Consider the following 25,068-nt stretch of genomic DNA (forward strand, 5'->3'; position numbering starts at 1 on the left):
GATGACAGAGACAGTGCAAATACCCTAGGATCACAGCATTCTTCACTAAGGGCTTCCTGCATAAGGACAAGTTCTCTGCCATCCTAGGGAAACAGGAGTCAGACCTCTACAGGAAAAATCACCTGCTGACACTGGTAGTTACTACGGCTTCCTCCCACCCTTGAACCTTCAGCTGTTTCAGCATCTTGAATCTATATCTGGCTAGAAGCCTCAGCATGGAACAGAATGGTAGATTTCTCGATCAACAATTAAATGCTGACATCAGTTTAGTTGATTAGAGTAATGGAAAAGGCCAGGTTCCTAGCTGATTTTATCACTTTAACACAGACTCTACCAGAGCTGATCATCCTTGACTCATCAGTGGGAACTGGCAAAGTGGGAGGTGAGAGCTTGTAAGGGTGCATCACTTGCTTGGAGAAGCCCTATGGGGCCATCAGGAGCACAGCTCGGCACCTGGGCAGGGCCCCAGGTGCAGTATCCCTCAGAATCCCAGCCTGCTTCCCCCTATCCCATACTTAGGTCTTGAGGGACTCCTCAAATACTGAAAGACACACTTTGGTCTACAACGACTCACTATGCTGATAATACTTTCTTCAATTTCTCCTTGATCCCACAGCTGTGAACCTGCCTCTGTCAGTGCTTTGCTGTGTTAGAAGCATGGGTAGAAATTAACTGGTTTAAATTTAATCCTGAAGAGATGAAGGCAGTGTCGCAGAGGAAAATACCCCAAGGCCCTGGCGAGCATTACAGTTATGCTTTCTGTAAGAATAACTCTCATTCTTGTCCAAGCGGTTGGTAGTTTCAGAGGATTTACTGGATCTACTGCTGATCCTAGATTCTCAGAGAAACCTTCCATCTTCCACAAGCCTGTTATCTTACTCCCTCATGTGCCTTGTGTACAGTCTTCTCTGCCTACATCATCCTTACACTGGGACAATGAAATAGCATTCCTAGGACCACCCCTAAAGATGACCTGAAAACAGGAGCAGAGCAGGATTTTTTACAGAAAAGGTCCTTCACTGAAATGTTCACCATTCTCAGGCCAGCTGAGTGCTATCTATATCATCCTACACTTTCTGAGACCACAACTGTAATCAGAAGGTATTTTCTCCATGGATGACTAGAGGCTCGTTAAAGTTTATCGGGCTCAATCAATAAAGTATGGGGGGCACACTGGTTTTACAGATAAACATTATTGTAACCCCAAAATTATGAACAGTTATTAAGTACATAAAAAATACATTCAAACATTAATTAATATGATACTCACAGAAATCAGAGCAAAGAGGTTATAGAACTTGAACTGTTTTACAGGGCCATGCTTAATTTGCTGACCTGGAACATCTTCTAATTAGACATTTCCATACTTAAAACAAACTTAGAAATACTATCTTTGCACACAAATAAGGAATTTGCCAGGAAATTTTTCTGATATACAGCAGAACAGAAACTCTGGAATACGTATGAGGTGCTTAAGGAGAAATTATTCATACGTGCCTTTCAAATATGGCATGAAGCCCAAAATGGCTGAGGTATTGGCATTTCTGTATATTGGGCTTTCCTAAGAAAACAGAAGCTACAGTCATAAAACACATTTGGAATCACTTCACTTCAGGTACCATGTTGCATTTGTGCCCTGTATAAGCTCCCACAACTTGCTATATTCCAACTGCTGAGCATGACTAAACTAACATACAGAAAGTCTTACTCGTAGGAGGCTGTTCACAAGGGAGTGAAGATAAATATGAAGATGCAGTAACGGGATCTAAGCAAACAGCACAGGCACATTCAAACACCCAGTTCAAACAGTAACAGCACATTCTGACCTGCTTCAAGGGAAGACCTAATTCCTTTAATGGATTAACTCCTCCACCCTCACAGCCATTTTGCCTGTCACCTCCCAAGCTGATTCTTACCAAATACTTACCAAATGAGAAAATCTGTGGCTTTCAGCTGACACCAGCAATGCTCCCTAGTTAGCAAGAACATCATCACTGCTTTCTTATGACCCTGCATGCTCTCTGTCTTCAGAGTTAAAAAACAAAACAAAACAAACAACAAAAAACCCCCAAACCTATCTCCACAAAGTAATTTTAGAAGCTGAAGAACAACCAACATGTCCTTCTACCAGTTACAGAGGCTACCAATATTTACTTCCCCCGTAAGATCCACTAGAAAAAGGCAATGTATCATATTATTATAAACAACCTTACGGTCCTATAATAGAGAGAGCAAAGCTTAGTATTATCTTAAATGAAGAGCGTTACTGACTGCATGATCCTTAATCCAATTCAGGCCAGAGAAGAAGGGCTGAGGCCACCAACCCTCAAAAGAGCAACTATTAGGTTGCTTTGCAAGAAGAGTCTGAATCATGCAACACAGCCACTGAAGTGGGTAGTAGAGTAAAAAGGAAGTGTGGTTGGGCTACTGGAAGATATGCAGATTCAGCACCATCTCCATCAGCAGAAGTCCTGAAGAGTTATTGCAATAAAATAAAGTTGCTGCCCCAAGAACAGCCTTGAGGGAGCACAGTCATTCAGCAGAGCGCCTGCTCTCCCAAGTACAGGAATCTCCACGGAGCTCTATCAGGGAATCAAGACCCATCCCTGGTTACAGACAGAAGCAGGTTACTGAACGGCAGGTGAAACCTGCCAGAAGAGGTCACTGACTCTGGTCATTGAATATATTAAAGAACAGTTATATCTCTGAACAAGAAAAACACACAGGTATTTTTTTCTGAGAAGGCAAAAAACAGTAAAAAAGTCACAGCAATTCTGATGAGAAGTTCTCAACTGACAGTCCCAGAGATCCAAGTCCTTTCTCCCTTTCCCGGGTACAACACGAGTGATCACTGCATGTGCTTTCTCACCAGTACATTTCTCATCATTTTGGATGGGACAGTTTCTGGGAAATTAAGCCCATTTAGTCCCTAGCCTATCTTTTGCTACTGCAAATAAAGAGGCCCAACAAGGGGTTTAGACATGAAGTACTATTTCACAGACAAGAATCATCAGTTCAGCACAACGCCAGTGATTCCAAAACCAGCTAGTTCACAAGAGATACCTGAAGGAATGAAGAACGTATAGCCTTGTTTCAGCTCAATTCTTTGGCATCGTTCCACCCTGTCCCCCAGAAAGATATCACTTTGCTTTCCTGAGAGAACCCATTCTTCATAAAGTTCTAGATTCTGCAGAGTAGGTGGAATCAGCCAGAAGATCTAAAAATAAAACAAAGATTTAACTCTTACCAACAGTAAACAAAAATAAATAGCTGAGAAACTCCAACAAAGTCATCGTATGTCAGAGAAACGAAAAGCACTTTCTACATAAAATATGTGTTTTCCAGGTGCTGGGAACACAGAGGTCCACAGCAGGCAGCAACAGCAATTAGTACATATGCTCGAAGTGGCAAGATAACCGTCAGCTGTCATATCGCTTCCATGAAACATCTTATTCAAAAGACGCTTGCACAGAGTTTATTTTCGGCTGAAAATAGTGTGTTAGTATACTACCACCTCATTGGCCATACAGCTGAACAATATTTGCACCACAGAGATGTTCAATCTGCTGTATTTATTTCAATGCCTACCATACCCTAGCTATACTACAAACGGGAAAAGCGATCTAAAACAACAAGGTCCTCAATGTAGCCATCCATACATGCCATATATTTTAACATTTCTGTATCCGGTAATATTTCAATTCAGGTATGTGTGCATGCACACACTTAAAGGAACTTGGAATCTCTAATAGGAAACTGAGAAGCTCCAGCTACAGAAGGAGACTTATGAGGGCACTCTGACCCAACAAGGGTACACACAGCCACGTACTCACTGCAAGACACTTCCTACACTATGCAGCAATAACAAGCCTAAAACCACCACCATCACCACCACCCACAAATAATACATTAGGTATTTCAAATAATTTATTTGCTTGTTTCATACAGGGGAATGGTGCTCCTCTAGTTCAGCAAACTTCATGTAGCTCAACAAAGCTAACTAAAATAGACTGCTGACCAGCAAAAGAGAAATGTTAATAATAAAAAGAACAAAAGCAACTCCTCTTTCCCCTAACAGTTGCAGAGAAATAAAAATATCAAACAATAAGGTTCACCTACCTTCCCCCCACGGAAAACGTGATACCAGACTGAAGTGCCACCGAAATCAATATGAAAATCAGTGAAGCATCCTTTCACACTCATCAAACAGTACCTGAAAATACAGTGAAGAACATACATGAATCAGTCTGAAACAGTATTTTTCATGTGTTAACATGCAGAGGTAACTGCATGAGTGATAGCGTTTCCACCAATTAAGTTTTTGCATTTATAGTACTGCTTTTTGCCTCATGAAGTAACTATAATCAGGTTTCTGCTGGAAAATATGCATCTCCAAGTTTTGAGTTTGCTGTTCATACATCTGGAAGGAAAGCTTTCAGAGCTAAGGAATGGAAAAATAGTAAGAGTTATGTCTTCAGAAATATTTCTTATGCTATTGCCTACCCCCAGGGTGATCTGTTTAATGCTCTCCTTCACTGCTTGAGAGACGTAACCTTCACCAAAAGTTGTACACAAATGGCTTCAAAGACCAAAGTTTTGAAAAATCTAATTTGCTTATAAATCTTCCTGAATGTTCATTACCTACTTGCCACTAATGCCATTTTTGCAAGGATTGGGGGAAAGAAACCTCATTTGGCAAATTAAGTCTTTTTTGTTCACACTTCTAGGCATTTCTGCATCAAAATACATAAAGGAACCAGCTGGCAGCACTGCAAAGTATCAAATTCACTATTTTTTTAATGTCTTCTCGATTCAGGTTTTCAAAGCAGTTTAAAGTCAGCCCTGCTGGGAAGATATACAGGAGCTCTCATCTCGCTGCACGAATCTCAAGCCTCCAGCCACCATCTGTAACTAATGGCCGAATTACAGCCGCCCTTCTCACTATAGGCACCTTTGCAAACGCAGGAAACACACACCACTTAACCCACTAACCTCTTTTCCTTGTTCCGGTCGCCGTTTCATGGCTTTTTTGGGGAGGGGGGGAGGTTATGGAAACAGTACCAGAAAGGGATTTGGGAAAAAAAAAAAAAAGAAGAAAAGAAAAAAGGTTTCATTTAACTGTGTCTTTTTCTCATCACATTCAGGTAGAGAATCTCAGCAGTATGCAGACGGCGTGCAAAAGTCCCTCTAGATGATAGGCTAGAAAGGACCTTACCATGTGTCTGCAGAAGGCTGGCAAATCAGAGCGACTTTAGGTACATAAGAGCCTGCTGCCTAGCAACCACATCCAGTGCTGGAGTTGACAGAATGATACGCAATGCTGTCATGAAGGCAGTCAATTTGCGGGCTTCAGAAAGGTCCTGCACCTTCATCTCGCAATTAAAACCTCTCCTCGTGCAATTATGTGTCTCTCCTCTTGCCCACTCTGGAATTTTTTATCCTTCAGAAGCAGGAAGAGAGCTTTTTCTGCCCCCGGGGTATTTCAGATGCTTCAAAAATCACAGCTAGCCAAGAAGCTGTCTAGACTCTCAATATGCTTCATTTCAAAATATGAGTCCTTCCCTCCCAAATACACTTTTTTTTTTTATTTCTTCTTTCATGTTTCCTTTACCAAGATGTTGTTGATCACAAGTCAGATAGAAATTAAAAACAACAAAAGAAGCCCAGAAAGGAAGTCTCCTTTCTTCAAGCCAGAATGCAAAAAGTCCCAGGTTGAATAATCGCTAATAAAACAAAAACCAACACGGAACGTCCGAGTTTGCAGGCACTGTTGAGTGTTAGAGGTTCACGTTGTTTTAAAGTGAAAAATCAAATCCTCATGGAATCCATTATTTTCAGTTTCCAAAAGGTCAGATGTGAAATATATCACATTAACAAACATTTTCTGAGACAACGATACCTACCTGAAATTATCCGTTCTTATTAAGGTATCCTAAACGAGTATAAATGGCCTCGCATTAGCCAGAGTTTTATTTAATTCTTTAATAATCAATAATCTAAACTTGAAGTTGCTGATTCGTTTCTATTGAGAGAGGAAATACCAGGATTAAACTCCCTGTCAAATCCCAAGTGTTCAACATTTAGCTTTGTGCCTGAGAAAACACCAAGGCAGGGAGAACTGTGAACACGCAACTCTTTTTGTTCGATTTGTTTGCGTCCCTCTGATCTCTTGAAACTCCTCTAAACACAACAATTTCCATTGCAAGAAAGGTGGCTTTAGTGAAAGAGCCACATATGGTGGCTAATAAAAAACCTACAAAGCGTTTGGAAAGAAAGAAAGACCAAAAAAAAAAACAAAACAGTTTTTCTTTCCATCCACAAATGAGCCATTCCGTATTTAATTCCCGCTGTCAATCTAACGGGGCTGCTTTTGTCCAGCACCAGCGGTGAGCGAGAGGCTCAGGAGCCGGCGAAGCGATCCTCCGCCATGCAGCGGTCCCTCGCTGCCAGCCGCGGGCACAACGCCTTTGCATTGACCTCTACGGCTTCCTCTTCCAACGCGCGCCGCAGTCACATGGGCCCGCGCAGCCCCACGCCGCGGCTAGGCGCGCACGCCGCTCCGGCCCCAGCCAGCGGCTGCTCAGCGCTAGCAGCTGCTTATCGGGGGCGGGGGAAGGATGCAACTTTTTCAGGTTTTCCCCTTAACAAAACAAAACCAAACCAAACCCCATTGCACAGCATCCATGTTGAAAGAAATCAAGAAATCACGCGGCACCGCGTGCCTCCGGGTCGCGGCTCTGCCCTCGGCGTGCTGGGCCGCAGCAGGTAGAGCAGCGGGTTACGGGCGCCACAACCCCGTTCGGGATACGGTGAGGCAATCGGGCCAGAGCTACACCCTGAAAATACAGGCGGCCGCAGAAGATGCCCCAGCTTCAATTTTTTTCACGACTGCCACCGCACCCGGGCCCCGACGGCTTCACCCCATCTCCCCGCGTGCCCTCCGTTAGGCTTTTAAAGCCAGCAGCTGTGTGCACTCTGTCACGGGGGAGCTTCCCTTCCTTCCCCACTGCAGAGTTTGATTCATGCTCTCTACTCGCCTGACATTGCTAAGTTGATGTATTGTTATTTTGGGGGAAGGATTTGCGATGGGGGTGGGGAGGGAAGGGTGGCTCCCCCCCCCCCAAAAAAAAAAAAATGGGGAAATTTGTTAGTGAAACAATGAGAAGAAACATGGAGTAACCTGCAAACTCGCAGGGAGGAACAAACACAGAGATTTCCCCCCCCAGAAGAGGGGGGGGGGATACGAACGAAGATTATGCAAAGAGGGAGAGCGGGGTGCACAGAAACAACGCGGAGGCCTCGCTTCACGCGCAGGGGGACGCGGCGCCCACGCTCGCAGGCAAACCCACATCGCGCTGGCCACGCACGGCTCCGGCCCCGCAGGCAGGCAGGGAGACAAAGGCAGCGGCGGCCGCGGCGGGATGCACGCGCGGGCGGGCAGGGGGACGCAGCGGCGCGGCGCACATGCACAGGAGCTCGGGGAGCCGCGCGAGCGCGCGCGGAGGCAGCGTTACCCTGAGCGTTAGCTCCGCGTCTCTCGCAATAGGCACCGCGCGGCTCTATTCCCTCTGGCATTGCGAGGGCTCCCCTGCCTCTGAGCTCAGCCCATAAACCACTCCCAGACCCCAGCAGAGGCTTCTGTTTTTTGTTCGGGCCAATGAGAAAAGTATAGCTCGCTCTTCCTTCCTCCCAGGAGCAGCGCCGGCTGGTTGAAACGCCCGAGCCTGAAACCGAATACCACAAACCCATGAGCCAACTGCAAGTGCCAGGCGGAGGGAGAGGAGCGGGCCCACTCGGCGCGGCCACCCGCTCGCTCTCCCGGCCGGAGCGGTGCCGCGCGGCGGCTGCTGAGGGAGGCTGCTGCGCCGCCCGTGGCCTGCCCCATCGCGGCGCCCCGGGCTGGGGGCTCGGCCTGCCCTTCTCTGAGGCCTCTACTCACTGCATGGGGAAACGGGAGCGGGGAGAAACCAGCAGGAAGCGACTCCGGGCGCTAACGGCCTGCCTGCCCCACGCCGAGCACCGCTCCCACGCGGGGGGCCCTGTAACCGAAAGCCACGCATTACGCCTGCAAGACAAAAGAAACCATTGTCACCGGAGAGATGGAGGGGGGGGACAGCGCAGCCAGCCCCTGCTGCCTCCCTGCGCTGCTTCCCCTCCAGCCCTGCTGCCCGCGGGGAGCGCCCCGAGCCTCGGTCTCCCGCCCCGCCGGGGCCGGCCGGGCTCTTCGCACCGTGGCGGGCCGCGTGCCCCGGCTGCGCAGGGCATGGCCTCCCCGCGGGCGCGAAGCCACCCCGGCCCCTCTGCCCCCTCGCGGGCGCTCTCCTGGGGAAAGGCGGCCCAGCTCTTCCCACCTGAAGGGAAAAACAAAACGTCGCCTCTCCAGGCCGAATAGTAACAGGCCGCGACGCGCGGTGCGCGCACGAGGCGCTTCACAACCACGCGCGAGGCCTGCCTGCTACCCGGGGGGAAGCTGCGATCCGAGTCAGGCAGACAAAAACACCACACGGGATACAAGAAAAACCTGTTTTCTGCCGTGCATCTCACACTGCGCCACAGATTTGGTAAAAGCAACCACAAATTACGCTTATGGACCAAGCATAAGCAAGCGGTAGCACTTTCCAGGTCCCCCCCGGCCCCGGTGGCACCCCCTTGCGACGGTGAAGCGAGGGGCTGCTCGCCGCGGGTTCCAAGTCCGGGCGTTCGTCGGGGGGACACCCAGGGACCTCGGAGGCAACGAATTATTTACATTCCAGCCATCAGATTTTGGCGTCAACAGCCCGCAGAGAGGAACAGCGGAGCTGCACCCAGCTACCACGTCAGGCCGCCTGCAAACCTCGTCGCTACAGCTTACGTTCAGCTAACGCTTGAAAGGTTACCTTTGAACTTTAGGAACCAAGAGGCCTCTTTTTTAATTGGAAGCTTAAATTTCTGAGAAGGCGGCAGCAGCCGCAAGGAAACGAAGCGATCTGCCAACGCGCAGCGAAGCAGGCCTGTCCGCCCCACGGCTGTGCTGCGCTGCAGCAGCGTTGTGGTATCTGTGAAAACGCAACTCATTTCTTCATCTTTGTGACATGGCTTTTCTAGCATCAGCTTCACCACAAACAGTTTTAAATGCCAGTGTTTATTTCCAGCTAGATGTGCGATACTGCAAGTTCTCCAAGCTGTATACAAATGAGGATTTGAGACTAATGCATCGACTTGAAGACATTAAATTTTATTTGCTTTGTTATCCAATAAGCAGAAGTGCTCATTCAAACTTATTAGTCTAATTTTCTTGTATTTAATATATTTATATAGCAGTTTTGTATCAAAAGCAATTCACAAGTGACATACGAACTGCACATGAGTATCACACAGGCATAAATCAGCGCCAGGTTGCGTTGCGGGACCTGTGAGCTCCCTCAATCCCAAGGGCAATTTCTGTCTCCAGGGGCACACCCTCAGCTTCTAATTAGACCACAGTTCAGCAAAGCATTTTAGCATCTGTTTAAATCCATCCCTCTTTACTAAAGGAATGAATAGAAAGGAATGGACGGCGGAATTACTGCCTAACAGAGGAAAAATAGGGCTGGCTGTGACACAGAGTATGGAAACAGAGCAGCATCCTTTTGTGAACAGAGAGGTGTTTCATACAGGAGACACCATCCTTCTTAATTGAAGGACGGCAGCGATACAAAGACCTATTATAGCAGTGCTTAGACATTTTAAGTAATAGGGAGAACTCTGAAGGGAGAAAAAAGGTGTTACCGTAACTGCGGCTTTCATTTTCATTTGTTCCATAGTGCAAACTTTATCAAGTTGTTAGAAATGCCTGTCACTATTTCTATAGCCATGATGTCTTGGCACAGTTGCTATTTTACTGCCTCTGCTTTGCAAAGGGTCTTGCGAGACTAAGAACACAAAACCTAATAAATAGTCAGAGAGGAGTCCCATAATTTCAGCAGGGCTCTCCGATTCGATAAACGAGAAATCAAATTAGCATTTTTTTGGTTTGGTTCGGGTTCAGCTATATCCAGGTTGTTTCAGTCCAGTCTGAATTTAAACAAAGAACCAAATGTGAGCTGTTTTTGAGCTACATAAAAAAATGGTTTTGGTACATCTTGAAGAGAGGAAGCAGTTCTAAACCCAGTTCAGTTTCCTTTTATCACACTGTTTCCTACCTTTAGGATTGCAGCACCACTGACACCTGAGGTGATAGAACAAGCTTCTGCCCCTAAAAGCTGATGTTATAACAGCCCTACCTTTTCCAGTTGCATCGGCTCCCAGCTACACAGTGCAGTGCCCTCCCTCAAGCCGGCTTGCGTGCTCATCAGTCCCTTTGCTGAGCTGACTTATCTCACTAATCTGATAGAAAGTCTCAGGCTTTGCTTGTCTTTGGGAGGGGAAAGGGAAGAGCGAGTTAAATCAGCTCACAGATGGGTGCGACAACCGCTGGAGTTAACACAAGGTAAATAAACAAACACTTGTACCCAGGGGCACATAAGAGGGGAGACAAGAGGACAGGCGTCCCGTTCTTGGTAGCAATGAGCTGTTCTGCTCGCCCTGTGTATGGTGGGCTTGCACCTTAAGTGAGCTGAATAAGGAGTTTGTCCACAAACCCACCACTATGCATTCTTCCACGCTCCTGCACTGCCCTCTCCCTTCCGTTGATACATGCATTTACGCAGCCACGTGATGGTTTGGATGGCCTGAAAAATAAATTTCCTTCTTTATTTCTGGGTTGGTTTTCACCTAGACCAGTCCCCTGCCCAGTTTAATCTACAGCAGCACTATGGCACGTTCTAGCAACGAGGATGGGAAAACGTATGCAAGGGACTCTTCTAGCAGTAAGGATGGGATAATGTGGGCGTGAGACTCTTTTTCAGGGGCAATGCCAACTTACATTAGTTGGAAGTTTGTTACGCTACAATCTCAGGTAGTCAGGCCCCTAGTTTCTTGTGTTGTCTTATAATCTAAAATTAAGAGGTGGTACTTTGAAAGTTTTACATATGTTTGATTTGAACTGTCTCCCCACTTAATTCCGTTTTCTAGGGCTCCTATTAGGTAGGTAGTCATTTAGTTACAGACAAAAAATAACCTCATTACTTTTTCTTTTTTTTAAGTTAATGGTGCAAGTCCAAGTGAAAGCCAGGGCGGTCTCCAGTGCATCTAGTGCTCCTAGTAACCGAACCAGCACAGCAGATGGAGCGTTCTCTAACTTCATTCCCAGCACGGAACTTGACGTGCAGTAGCCAAGACAGACATTTGTGTCTGGTAATACCATCTGTGTCTGCAAAACCACAACGCTTTCACTGGAGTGCTTTTTGTTTGTAGGGAACACATTAATGGTGGGTATCGCATACTGCAAACTCTTAGTATTATGATAACGCTAAGAACAAAAAAGAAATGAAACAATCCCATTTTTGAGTAACAACAATCAGTAATAAAGAAGATGAATATTGGTGTTTTGCATAAAAGCATGGGCAGCATGAAACTACTGACAGCACTGACATTTAGCTCCACTATCAAACATGATTTGTTTTAATAAGTGCTCATGCCCTTTGGGTACTTACAGCAATAGCCAAGACTAGCATGCTTACAGGAAAGGGTCAATCTGAATTTCCAAAGATGGAGAAAGGTAATCTCTTGAGAAGTTCATATTTAAACTGGGCAAGTTCATGGAAGAGAAATCTCTTGACAATTACTAAGCACACAGAAACCACTTTCATCTCAAGAAGTCACTGCCCGAACTACATGCGATTGAAGTTTGGAAGACTATTAAGGGGCAGTATCATTTTATGCTCACCCTGTTCTTATGCTCAGCCTAGAGCATTTATGACAGCAGGCAAGCGCAGACAGGTTACTAAGCGCCACAGATCTTTGTCCTGATCCAGTACCGTTACTCTCATGCTCTTGAACTATCAGCATCCGCTGTGAATTAAATCTTTGCTACTTCTTCAGACTGAGGGCGGCTTTGTACCTCCAGTGCTGTAAATCAGCCTTCTCTGGCCTTTATGCTACTCCACTTATTACTAGCATTATCCTTAAACCTTCTCACTCAGGCCACATCACCCGTGCTTTTAACTCTCATGCATGATAGTTCTCTCACATCAAACCCAAACTCTGTTTTCACATTTCAAGTGCTTACAGTCTTTCACTGTTTTCACTCCACCTGTAACATCTAGTAGTTTATCAAGCTGTCAAGCTCCACCTCCATCCTGCCAGTGACAGCAACCTCAATGGCTATGTGTCTGCTTCTTCGGCAACTCCTTCCCTTCTCCCAGGCCATCCCCCACACATGGGAAAAGCTCCATGTCAAAATCTGTTGAATTGCTACTTCTTTTAAATCTCTCTTTGAAACCTACCATCTGGCATTTTATGAAGCAAGTGAACTGCAAGAATATACTCTGCTTTTTCTGCTAAATTCAGTTAGTCATGTTGTTACCTTATTCCTCTAAACCATCTCTGTCTTGTTTTGTTTACTCGCTGCATCTTTTTCAGCACCTGGAGCATGCCTGCTCTAGGAAAGGGACAGTCTTCTCTACTTCTTACCTTGTACAATTCATGAATCCCAAAGCCTTAGCTAACCTAATCATAGCCTTAGCATATTGTAAATAAAGTATGTTATTTAGTAGACTAAGCAACTGGGAAACAAGTTGCCTGGCTTCTATTTTCTGCTCTGCCACTGGCTGATTGTGACCTTAGGCAAGCCACTTAGAACATTTCCAAATATATGTGTGAAATTTGGCACTTCGATCCATATCTAGTTACCCTAACAAGCAGCCTACTTCTTCAGAAGGCCAGGGTATCTTTAGCTTCCAGTGAAATCGGTGGTACTGAGCACATCACAGAACTGGGCTTCCCCACGATGCGTGCCACAGAGCCTCTCGTATTATGGGGAGCTGCACCTTCCAAAATGTTTATTTTTGCAGAATGAGGGAGTAAACGCTACATATCACTTTCTGACTACACAATCAATCCTCTTGTATACGTTAGTACCAATCTATTTTAGACATTACAGTTTGGAAACAGTTCTGAGCGATTTGCAAAATGCTAGAGGTCGGCTCAGCAGCAGAGCTTGGGATGCTGCCACTATTAGGTTTGGCCAATAGAAAATGCCTCCAAAACTGAAACGGCAGACAAATCAACTTAGGACTTCTCATATTATATGGCATTCAACTGCCGCACAGGTCAACACCTCTTATATCTTTAACAGTAACTCCTGCCCCAGTTGTACTAATTCCTATGAAAATTACAATGCATATTTTCAGCCCCCCAAAATAGTTTTTTTTTTAAATCATCATATAAAAATAGTTATAAGTAAGCCATCCAAACAGAAGGAAAAGTGACATTATACTCATTCACAGACTAGATCCAAGATAGGCAGAAGCAGGACAAACTGTCCTGCTGTCTCAAACTTGCCCTAACTGGATCCTCTAAAACAAAAAAGCCCAGTCTACGTAGTCAGTCCAATCTTTGATTGTGCTCCTGAACAAGACAACAGGAAAGTAAACGGGCACGAAGGCCAGTCACAAGAGTTTTCAGTGGAGACATACATCTATTAAAAACAGACTTAAGTGTTCAAGTTCATTTCACAAAATGCCCTCAGCTAACAACTTTTCAGCTATTAACAGTTTGAACCCAGGAAGGATCTGAACCCAGCCTACAAAAGAAAGACGTTGATTATTTTATATGACAAATCTGCATCCTGTGAAGTAATTTCTTTGGGTATCACCTTTAGAGAATCTACTACTCAAGGCCAGAGGTAGCCTGCCATTTTCAGAACAAAGAGAGCTGCTAAAAACTGAAAAATTGAAAGGCATTTTTCAAAGGGATTTGATTAATGACTGTTTGCATTTAGTGAAATTCAAACTTTAGGTTGATTATTTCTCAATTAAAAAAAAAAGAGAACAAAATGTGTTGAGAACCTTTAAAATGAATTTTTAGAATAAAAAAATAGAATGTTCCTCTCTTGAAAATACCAACCACAAGCCTTGAAAACATGAAAGATCCATTATAAAGTTCTCAAACGTAAAATTGATCTCTTTAAAACCTGGAGCAGTTCATCAGTATAACATAGCTCAAGCAGGTCAGCCACATCAACCCCCCTTGCTGCGCACGAAAAAATAAATAAATCAGTATATCCTCTCTTACTAGCTTTTGAGCTTAAAAGGAATTAAGCAAGAAGGACAAGAGTAGAGCTTTTCAAAAACTCAGACAAACTCACTTTTTCACTTTGGGGTATTTCATCTCTGAAATAGCATTGGTCGCATCCGTTTGTCTTTCCTTCAAGTGCTGTGGCCACATATTATCCACCCAGTCGACTAAGTCCACCTGAAAACCCCATCAAAATCAACGGTTAGTCACTAAACACGTGGTAGGATATACTCCTATTGGACAAAACTCTAACAATGGCAAGAGCAGCAGACCAGCAGCTGACACACACTCAGGCCACGAAAACTTCGTTATTCCAGTGCGAGTCTTACGGACCCAACTCTTCAAAGCGCAGCAGGTTCATCACCACAACTCAGGCCTTTACAATCCAGAGTAGAGAGAGCTTTGCAGCCAACTTAACTGGGTGCAAATTCTGACCTACAGGCACCTGTGAGCACTTGCAGCATCACCTGTTGTCTGTATTCAAATGCGTTTTTGTAGCTAACATCCTAGAAACTGCATTAACGAACATTGAAACACAAACACAAACGAGATGATGTTATTCTAATACTTTACATTTCAAGGAACATTAACCCTATTTTTCTGGAGAAATTTTGATTGGGATAATTACATTACTGCCTACCAAGCATTTCCTTCATAGTTCTGCTTGGATATAAAATTCACCAAAGTTCTTGTCTGAAAGCCAAACTTTTCAGAAGCATGGGCAGGAGCAAACAGTGGAAGCTGACCACTGAGAATGATACTGCCAGCAAGGCAAAGAGGAGAAGGAAACCAAAGACTGTTCACAGCTGTTGCGACATGGCTCCTGTGTTGGGCACCAGAGTGTGGACTATAATCTCTGTCCCTTACAGTGACAGCAAGGACAAGCCTGTGACTCCTCCTTCTTTGGTCTGTGTTATGAAGGAGCCTGTGCTAGATATCCGTAACAGTCCCTCCTGGTTATGCAAGTGGGTCTCGTACCAAATTTCAAAATAGGGGAAACACCAGTGAACTAGAGAAGTCCAATGAAGGAGGCTGTAGTGCTGTATCTGGCCACAGTGTGGCTGTACATCCCGAGCCAGCTCAGAAAATCGTGAAGCGAATGAACCTCCATTTATGGGTCAATACGGACTTCAAGCCTTACTACGGCATCATCTGCAGCAAGAACTGGGAAGGCCACTTGAGTCATAGTTAGCACTTCTGTCAGCCTCCTAACTGCCAACTCTTTTGAAAGGGCCACCCAAGGACGTTATTTGTGCGAGCGAGCCCAACGGTTTATATCCCAGAGCATCTTCTTATGAAGAAGATCCTACTGCCATTTAGCACATGAAATTCTTGCAGATTGATGCTGGCCCCTTTCTGTTTCTCCATCTGCACCAAGTACTGTCATTAACTCTCAGCCCTTTGAAAAGGGGCAAAGGGAGAGATAATGTAGCCAGTAGAAATAGTACCAATTCCGTGAATTGGTCCTCCAGGAACTGCATCATGATTGTCTGAGCTGGCTCAGGATGTACAGCCACACTGGCCAAATGCAGCACACAGTATTTGTGCCCACAGTACGCGGACACAAAATAGGTGGTTACTGACCAGATTCTGACATGATTCCCACATCCTGATATTGCAGCCCACACCCTTTACACAACAAGGAATATGAATCAAGTATTTCTGCTTTATGTGGGCTGAAAGAGCTCTGCAGCATTGAAGGGTCCCTCTTCTACAAATATAGTGCCAGGATCTGACTTTACGGACTGGACTTCCTCTCAGCCCCATGCATCCTCTCTTCTATCCCTCACTTCAGTACCTAATGGGGATGCAAACGTCTCTTTCAGTAAGATCTAAATGTTGCTGGTTTTACAGAACACTGTGCGCCCTGGCCATAGTAAACAAAGTATTCCTATACATGTAGTGACAGGTACCTAATAGCATTTTCCAGTCCTGAGCACCCAGGAAATTTGCATAGATGTTTTAAAACATCTCTGCAAATAGGAGGGCCCATATATAAGGAATTTAAGCTTTCTGATAATAGCTTTAAGTTTCCTCCCTCCACCTATAGACGCTTTAGAGGTAACCCACGCTCAGCATGATGTGCTGGGGAAACCCAGGATCCGCTGAACATCAGAAACTCCCCAGGGCGCTTCCCAACTGCCAGCTAGTGTCTGAATGACAGTAAAAACCTGCACAGACTTCTAAAAATGTGCTTCATATTCCATTTGTGATAAGTGTATAACAGAACACAAAAGCCTTTTTAAGAATTACTTCTACAAATCAGTGACCAGAGCTCCAATCTATTTTTTGACCTGTTAAGCGTGGTGTTTATATTATCTGCATAGGCCAGAGATGTGCCCAGTGAAAGAACTGTTGGTATAATTAGAACAGCATTTAGAAATGAAAGGGGGAAGTGCCTGAAAACACAGCATCACAGAGCTATGAAGTTTCACACCCAGCAGCGACTTGAGCATCCAGCAGCAGGAGCGGATTCGCAGGGAACAAGCTGCACGCGCATCCTGCGTTGAGAAGTCCTTTTGTTCTCCGATCGACCAGGACCGATGCTCAAGCTCTCTGCAGAGTGCCCTGAGGAGACACTTTCTGAAAACTCCAAGGCCACTTGCTCCACTGCCTCACTGGGTATTACTGAGCTGATGTTCTGATCCTCACCACGCTTGGCTACATTTTAGCGATGAATGAAATTATCTTTATTAACAATGTCATGGTTTCATCAGCTTTGACTCCACTGAGTAACAAAAATCACAAGCAGCCTGTATTCTTCAGAAGTGCGTACAAATCTACCCACTTTCTCTGACTCTACAACAGTAATTATGCTGATTTAATTATGTGTACATTTTTACATTTAATACACGTTTTCAACTTTTTTGATTCATAACCCCTTGAATATTTTTCAGTGGATAGGAGGGCCCATATATAAGGAATTTAAGCTTTCTAATAATAGCTTTAAACTTCCTCCCTCTACCTATAGACACTTTAGAGGTAATCCATAACCTCCCTCCTCACCAAGCCACAGATCGAGACTGCTCTTCTAACGTATTATTAGCTAATCTTTTTTCTTTATAGTTTCCATAAAAAATAGCTCTATTATTATTTTTCATTAGGTCGTGTTTGCACATTTACACTTATAAAAACATAAAAAGACAACAGATAGATGTTTAACTTTGGATGCAGTTTCCTTAAATACCCTCAGAGGAACCTGGTATCTGTGCAAATTGCACAATTAAGAGTTCATCGATACCTAATTCCTGTAAGTTAAGTTCCACTGTCAAGGAGACCAGCTTTCTGCTTAGATAAAAATGAGATCACAGCACTAAACGGATGGGAATTACAGCTGCTTCACATCACTTGATTTGTTTGAAGTGTGCATCCTACAACTCCATGCTTTTGTTTTTCTGATAAATCTTCAGGTAATTGGGAAGAACCTAATAATGAACATCATCACTACAGAGATCTCTTACCACATTGGGGCGCTTGACAATGTTCTCCAGCTTCGTGTGACTGAACTCCAGGCTGATGACATTGTAGAGCTTTTCACGCTGGGCTTCTGGTGTTTCATAGTATCTCACAAATTGAGACATGCTCATTTCCACACCTTTTTGCGTATTCACATCCATCACATCCACTATACGGCGGCTGCCTGCAATCACACAGAACCACTCTTAAAAACATTTGCCTTTATTTTGCACACATTCTTGACAATCGCAGTGAACCGGTATTAGAGGATGAGGGACTAGCATCTGTCCCTCCACAGGGTTCCTCCTCAGCAGCTCAAAGAGTGAGCAGGGAAGTAACTTGGAACTGGACTTCATGCCCCGTTATGATAGTTGAGCAAGTCACCTGGTCCCTTTGCTTCAGAGGGATGGAGACAGTATTTCCCTCCTTTGCACCGATATTATGAGCAGAAGTACATTCAAATCAACAAGGAACAGATATAAAATGGTAGCAGGGGGCATGCAAGACAAATAGCTCTCCAAATCATACTCTGCAATTTTCTAAACATCCATATGCTTCTCAAGATGCTGTTACTCATGTACAAAAATTAACCATAAAGAGCAAACTGCCTTGCATAGCTGGATGCTATAAGCTGCTGAACACCTTATACGGATTGCTGAGTATTCTTAATTCCAAAAGTTGCTAGCGAAGATGAAAGCACTAAATGCCTTGTAAGAGTGAGCCCCCACTTTGGATCTCTAAACACAAACTACGGGACATACTTTCAGCTTTTCAAGTGGCACACATACAAGTCTCATTAGCACCAGAATGTTGAACAGCAGTTTTAGTCAAGCCTTCAGCTTCACACAGATTAATCCACAATCTTCTCTTTGGCCAACTGGAAGGTTTCACCTCTCTCAGCAATTTCATCATTCTAATTAGCAGTTCATTTGTGTCTGAGCGAAAGGGAGCCCATGAGAGACATGCTTCATTTCCAGGAGAGAAGGATTCCAGCAAACAAATTCACCACATTTCCAAAAAAAATCCCTCCAAAACGATTTTCATGGCTGAAGAAATAACTCTAAATAAATTGCATTAAAACAAAATGGAAGGCCTATATATGCCATCAGAGGGAATTATTAATAATTACAGCACCTGGCCTATTGTGTGCTTGGGAGCAGTATTTCAGCAAGAACGATAGTTTGGATTGCATTACTCCATTAAAAACATCCTTAGCCACTGATAGCAATGACAGTGACAGATGTGATAATGATTCTGGAAAGGAACTCAAGACCATAAAGCTTTGTAATCAAAAAGAAAAATTTACACTGTGTAGATCTGGAATAGTCCCAGTGGCCCTTCAGTCAAACTCTTCACTACAATGCCAGCGAACAGAATTTGATTCCTTAGTCTGGATTCAAGATTGTACGTAGTGTTGCCACCTTGAGGCAGGATGGGGAGAAAGTTTGGTTATATGTCCTTAAATGAGACAGCTGCATGTTTGAAACAGCAAACATAAATAAAACCCAAACTAGATTTTAACTGTTAACTTTACTGCCCTATGGGAAAAGGCCTTTTTGTTCAATTAAATATATTAGTAATATACGTGAGTGAAATTCTGTTAAACAGCCCCTGAATAAAAGCCAACTTGATTTCTAGACTCCATGGTCTCAGGAGTAAAGCAGTTAGTACAGACCAGCGAGGTGAGTACACTGGAAAATTACATGTGAAGGACTATGTGGCTGAGACTGGGATCTGCCATGTTACTGTCTAGGCTTCATCTCAGCTCTGCTGAAAGCGACCTTGTACAACCTCTCAATTACCTTTTCTGAAAGAAAAGCCATCAGTTGCCTGATGAATTAAAAATACGAGGCCCAGTTAAATAACAAGTTTGTTAAATGTACACGATTATCAATTATGAGCAGAAGAGCTAAGATCTGAATTGATAGTCTCTTGACTTCCAAATTAAAGAATAATTTTGGAGGATGTTTTTCTCTTAAACCACAGTACTACCAAAGAAGCCCATACGTAATGATTCTTAGAGTACCGTTCTCAAAATCTGAGACACATAATTACAGGTTAGCAGCCTCACGCTCACTGCCCACTTCCTAGTTGGTTCTCTGCCAACTTTTCTCTCTTCTTTCCTGAAGAGATCCAGCTCTTCTATTTCCTGCCCCTAGGAGACCGTTAGGTACCATCCAGAAGGGGAGGCAGGTAAAGAAACCCAGGACAGAAGCTCCAAAGAGATGTGGCAGGCTGAGACACCTCTGTTCAGCCTGGATTTCTGAAAACCTCCTCCATGCATTTGCCCCTTCTGGTAACCAATTCCTGGTCACCACGTTGCCATGAATTGCCCTGTCCTCTCAGGAGAGACGCCAGTAAACGCAGCACAACGCGGCCCGCAGAGGCCCAGCAGCATCTCAGTGACCCTGGCAGCCTCCAGCCCTCATACAGCCCCTGCTCCTTGCTTCGGCACATCGTTCGCTGCAGGCGGATAACGGATACCTGCATCCCTCGTCAACAAAGAGCACCTCTTTCTGCTGACACGCAAAGCTTCAGTTTCTCACCCATCACCTCACCCTTGGCTTTCAGGGAATTTCTGCCAGTTGAACTCCTGCCTGCAGAGAGTCTGGCCGGTGAGGTACAAAGAGAAGGTGGTGTCTCCCCGTCCGCAGCAGATGTGATTCTGAGTCAGAGGCAAAGCTGGCGATGCTAAGGTTCACTGGAGGGGATTTTACTGCCTAAAAGAAGAGATCGCTGTCTTCCTCCTCTAATGCTGCTTACTCATCAAGCACAAAGTGAGTCCCCCAAAGGATGAGAAAGACAGTAGCTAAGAAACAAGCCAGGCGCCACCTTTGACAAGAGGAGCAGACAAAAGCAAGGAGGAGAGAGCAGAATTAGTTGCAGAGCTGCGAGCCAAAAAATAAAAACAAATAGGAAGAGCTGTTCTAGAACTGTTTCATTTGAAACCTTAAAAAAATCTAATTAGGGTGCTCTGGCTGACACATTAATGAAATCTGCATTAAAATTAAGGGGGGGAGAAATAGCATATATAGTATCCGTTCCCCCTTTTAGAGGTCTAATGAACAAGATGATGTAAAGGTTTTAACAGATTACATCTTTAATCTTAGGCTTCTTGGCAAAAATACCTTCTTGAGAGCAACAGAGAGGCAAACCTTCTCCTGTGAGAACTCCACTTCAGCACACAAACCTAAGTTATATTGCACCGGCAAATGTTTTCACAAATCACAGTTTCACCAAGTTCACCCCAGATAAAGACTTCAGTTTAACACAGGTTATGACAAATGATAGACTCCAGCTCCTAAGTCACTTAGCAAAACTCTCGGCTGAGCTCCCCTGCAGAATTTGCACCCACGCTTTGCTTTGCCTATAGAACATTGTAACCATTTGCCAGAGGGGAAACTACGAATAGGAAATTCTGGGATTATAATAATATCTCCTGGGGTCCAAAAGCTGCCACTTCCCATTTCTAAAAAGGTGAAGGACTACCTTCCCCCTACCTTGACCTGAAATGGCTTCAGACTTGCATTATCCAGGCCATCAGACTGCAGCCTGCCAAACTGTCTGTCCTTTCCGCTGGCATGGATTTAGCACTGATATTAGCAGGAGCAGAAGCAAGAGGTGGTCCCTAAGTGTAGCAAACATGAAATATGTACTAGAATACAAAACATGCTCAAGGACTGTGATCAAAAGTGAAAACTGTACAGAAATTGTTGTGTCTTTCCCAGTGCACCACGGGCAGGAAAAGGTGAAACAGTCTCCCAAGCAAAGACAAAATGTCCTTTCAGTAATAATGATTATAAAGCTTGTCTGTTAAGAGGATGAGGCTACCTTGGGAAACTATTGTAACCCTTTGTGGCAGAATTGAGAACCGTGCCTAAAGAATGATATGGCGTCTCCAGCTAGAAACCAACCTCAAACGCAAAGGGTCAGGTTAGAAGTGGCCTGCTGGACCCTTCTAATCTTTATGCTTCCTTATGTGAAAAATACCTGGTTTGTAAAGCAGGATTTTTGGCAGAGCCCTAGGAAATCTGCTAGCTTCACTAGTGGGTTAACTGTACCTAAAGACTGAGGTTTTGACTTGCATCCCAGTTGATCCCTCTGGAGCACCCTGAGCTGGAAAGCATGTATTCTTCTGCTACCCACAGGAGACTATTATGATAGCCCATACTAACGGGAGGGCTGTGAATCAGAGCAGAAAGTCCTTGCTCAAATGGAGCTCTTAATGACATTCCCTGAATTTCAGACTCAGCTAAGTACAAGTTAAATTAAAAGAAGTACATACCATCACTCTACAATCCAGCAGAGGGCATTGAAGAACAAAGGGAAGTAAGAGTTCAGCTCGGACACTTCCACCCATCTCTCCTGCGTGCCTCTACCAGCTAACTTTCTCACCCAGCATTTTCTCCAAATGGAAAACACAGTCTAGCCCACCATGAAACTAATATTCCCAAACCATCAATCTCTTGCTTTGCAGTTCTCTGCCTTTTCTCTTCACACGTCCTCAGCCAGGTATCTGCCCCGGCCCTGCAACTCCTTTCCAGCTCCCCAGGCCACGGCAGGCTGGCTGCAGAACAAGAGCCTTTTCAGTGGGGTTAAATTATTGCCTTCTTATGGAGATGTAATGCTATTGAGTACCTAACAGGTACCTTCCCCCATCTTCCCCTCTCTGGTGGCTGCAGTTTTATCATTTGTTATAAAACTGCCAAATTGCAATAACCCATGTTATTAGTTTTTTTCACGCAACAAAAGGTAAGGTATTTAGAGCATGTCTGCAGGAAGAGCTTAAGCCCGCAGAAAGTCTTACAAAGCCTTAATGATACAAGACTAGACTAAATAAAGAGGCTTAAGGCAAAAAACGTGTTTTAATGACATCATATAGAATCAATTAATATATTTACATTTATCCAAAACATAAACTATAATTTTCAGTGATTTTTTGAGCTAAACTTCAGCTAGTGAAAACCACAGGAAGGAAAATGTTTCCATGCGCAAAAAAATCTTTTACTTTTACTTACTGTTTTTATACAGCATCCAAACATACTAACCCATGGTATAACCATATTCCAGATAGTTGAAAACAAACAGCCAGCATACAAAGAGCTTCAGAAAGGAAAATAATAAAAGGTCTAAGGAAAGTGGGAAGGGATATAACTTTATTGAACTTCTGTTTTATTTACCAATCAAATATATTTTAAGAGCATTGCTCCTTTCCTAAAATGTCTCAAAATAAAACATTTAATAGTAATAGATACAACACAGGAAAAATACTACCAAAAATTAAATGGTTAATGGCAATTTTTACAGCAGTATTATTTTATTCTACACTAATCAAGAGTAAATCATTTTTGCATATTAATAAACCTACCAAAATTAAATGATTTTTTTTTAAGTGACATCTTAATCTGGCAGGAGCAGAGACTGAAGTCCTTTATTCTCCCAAAAGCAAGAACAAAGGAGCATTGATTGGATCAGCGCAATCTCTTCTCCTTTTCTTTTTAGGAAAGCTGTCTCTGATGAGGAACCACACCCAAACACGGAAGGGGCAATTTAGCTTTTATGGCCTTATCTACATTGTAAATTCCAAGCTATACTTATCGTGATGAGCCTTACCAGTAATATCAATGGTAGGAACAAGAGTGGAGCTATGCCCCAGGCATTTGGCACTGGGTGACCAAGGGATGAGCCAGGGAGAGGTCTGGGAGGTGGCTGAGAGGATCCAACAGCTCCCTCCTCCCAGAAGGTCTTTCCCCTGCCTGTCACCCCTACTGCTGGCTGGGCAGCCTGCCCTTCTCTTGCTTTGACCCTGGCACTCTTCCGATCTTGGGGTAAGCAACTGCAGTTCACTAAAACAGCAGGAAAATATTTGCCTTTTTCTGGTGGGTTGCTTGGAGGATAGGTTAGTTTTCCATTGATGGACTGAATTGAATGAACTCACTGAGGGATCAGACAAGCACCAGAGCTGACCCAGGAGAAGGGGAAGAACCTCCTGGATCCAGAGTCGGCACAGCATAAGCAGGGGCGGATGAGCCAGAAGGAAGGAAGGGCTGCCTCTTTGGATGGCACCGGCCTCTGTCAGACTAGCCTTTCGGTGTCATGAAATCTCATCACCAGCCCATAACGAGACAGATTATGGCCTTGGTTTCCTGATACTTGGCCATTAAGTGACGGAATAAGACCTTCAACTACCCCTCATGCAGCAGAACTATTCGCTACTGTGGGAATTTTATCAGAAACATTGGAGCCCTGCTTTCGTCCGGACTGGTATTTAAAGGTGCATTGTCAAAGGGTCAGGGTCAGCAATCACAACATACATCTAGTATCCAAGCTCTAATGAGGACATCTTAAGGTATATATAGCTGTGATTACATCAGACTTCCAGAACATGCAGATATTAATATATTTTTAGGTAAAGACATAACTACACTTGAAGGTCATTTTGGACTAAGGTAAATTATCACACTAAAACATAACAGCTATCATGAAATATTTATGATTTTGGGTGCTATTTCTCCGGAATAAGATATCTCTTTCCAGTTTGGATGAGCTAAGCCAGAGGAGGCTTATTCCAGAACTGTGACTATGAAGAGTTATTCTGTAATAGCTCTTCTGGTTCTTTTTCCCCACGTGGACAACTCATTTACAAATTTGTAGACAGGGGCTTTGAGATGACAGTGACCACATGAACACATCGGTTCAATTCCACTTTCAAGTTTGGACACGATGGGAGTACATTCTTTTGAAATGTTTAATACCTATAACATTCATTCAAAGGGGATTTATTGGTGTTTATATCCAGACACGAACATGACTGTTTTTAGCAAGACTGTCCCAATTTAACTAAGATTCTTTAAGGCGTTTTACTGTGTTAAGTAAAGGACAAATTTAAAGAGAGATCAAACAGGAAGCTCAGCTCTAAAAATAGAAATGGCTCTATTTCCAAGATGACAAGTCAGCGGACACGCTAAACATAGGCAAGTGAGCGTTGTAACATTTCATTTTTATTTCTAAGGAGAGAACAAAAAACACATAGAGAGAGCATCAAATACTACACACATCCACACATCTCATTTATTTTACTGCACAGAAAGCCTAATTCTGGACCAAGACTCGCTCGCCAAGCACTCTTCTGATGCACAGCCTCCCATTAGAAACTCACAGCATAGGTAGAAGGCTACAGTTCCATCATGTTTTAGCCCAATACCAGTCGGTGCCGAGAGCTAAACTAGCGGGGGGGGGGGGGGGAGAAACAAATCCTCCCCCTCTTTGCGAGGGAGGAAGGTAGGGTTAGTCTTCTGCCAATTCAACTTTCTGAACCATCTCACTGCAAGATCAGAGCAAAGACTGTGCCAGTACACAGGAAGGGGAGAGGAGAGCAAAGCCAGAAGTAGCGAGAGAAGGAAGAGAATAAGCAGGACATCAGTTTAGACTGGTTTAATCCATATGGCAAAAATCCAGCAGATTGTCAGATGCAGC

At 44.1% G+C, this 25,068-nt stretch overlaps 1 protein-coding gene across 14 annotated transcripts in view; it reads right to left on the reverse strand.

Moving 5' to 3' along the window:
* KDM2B (lysine demethylase 2B) overlaps window positions 1-25,068 on the reverse strand; it is a 122,501-nt gene that overhangs the window by 73,694 nt on the left and 23,739 nt on the right. For 8 of the 14 annotated variants that reach the window (XM_009666600.2, XM_009666599.2, XM_009666594.2 and 5 more), the window contains exons 5-8: window positions 17,598-17,776; window positions 14,207-14,313; window positions 4,120-4,213; window positions 3,064-3,217 (exon numbers count right to left, since the gene is read on the reverse strand). In XM_009666600.2, the coding sequence (XP_009664895.1) occupies window positions 3,064-3,217; window positions 4,120-4,213; window positions 14,207-14,313; window positions 17,598-17,776 (534 nt within the window). Of the gene's footprint in view, window positions 1-3,063; window positions 3,218-4,119; window positions 4,214-4,503; window positions 4,931-4,992; window positions 5,166-7,349; window positions 7,699-14,206; window positions 14,314-17,597; window positions 17,777-25,068 lie in introns of those variants that run through there. The other 6 variants (XM_068911276.1, XM_068911273.1, XM_068911277.1 and 3 more) reach the window with 5 other exon arrangements.

The sequence above is a fragment of the Struthio camelus genome, chromosome 17 (assembly GCF_040807025.1).
Source record: "Struthio camelus isolate bStrCam1 chromosome 17, bStrCam1.hap1, whole genome shotgun sequence".
NCBI classification, from domain to species: Eukaryota; Metazoa; Chordata; class Aves; order Struthioniformes; family Struthionidae; genus Struthio; species Struthio camelus.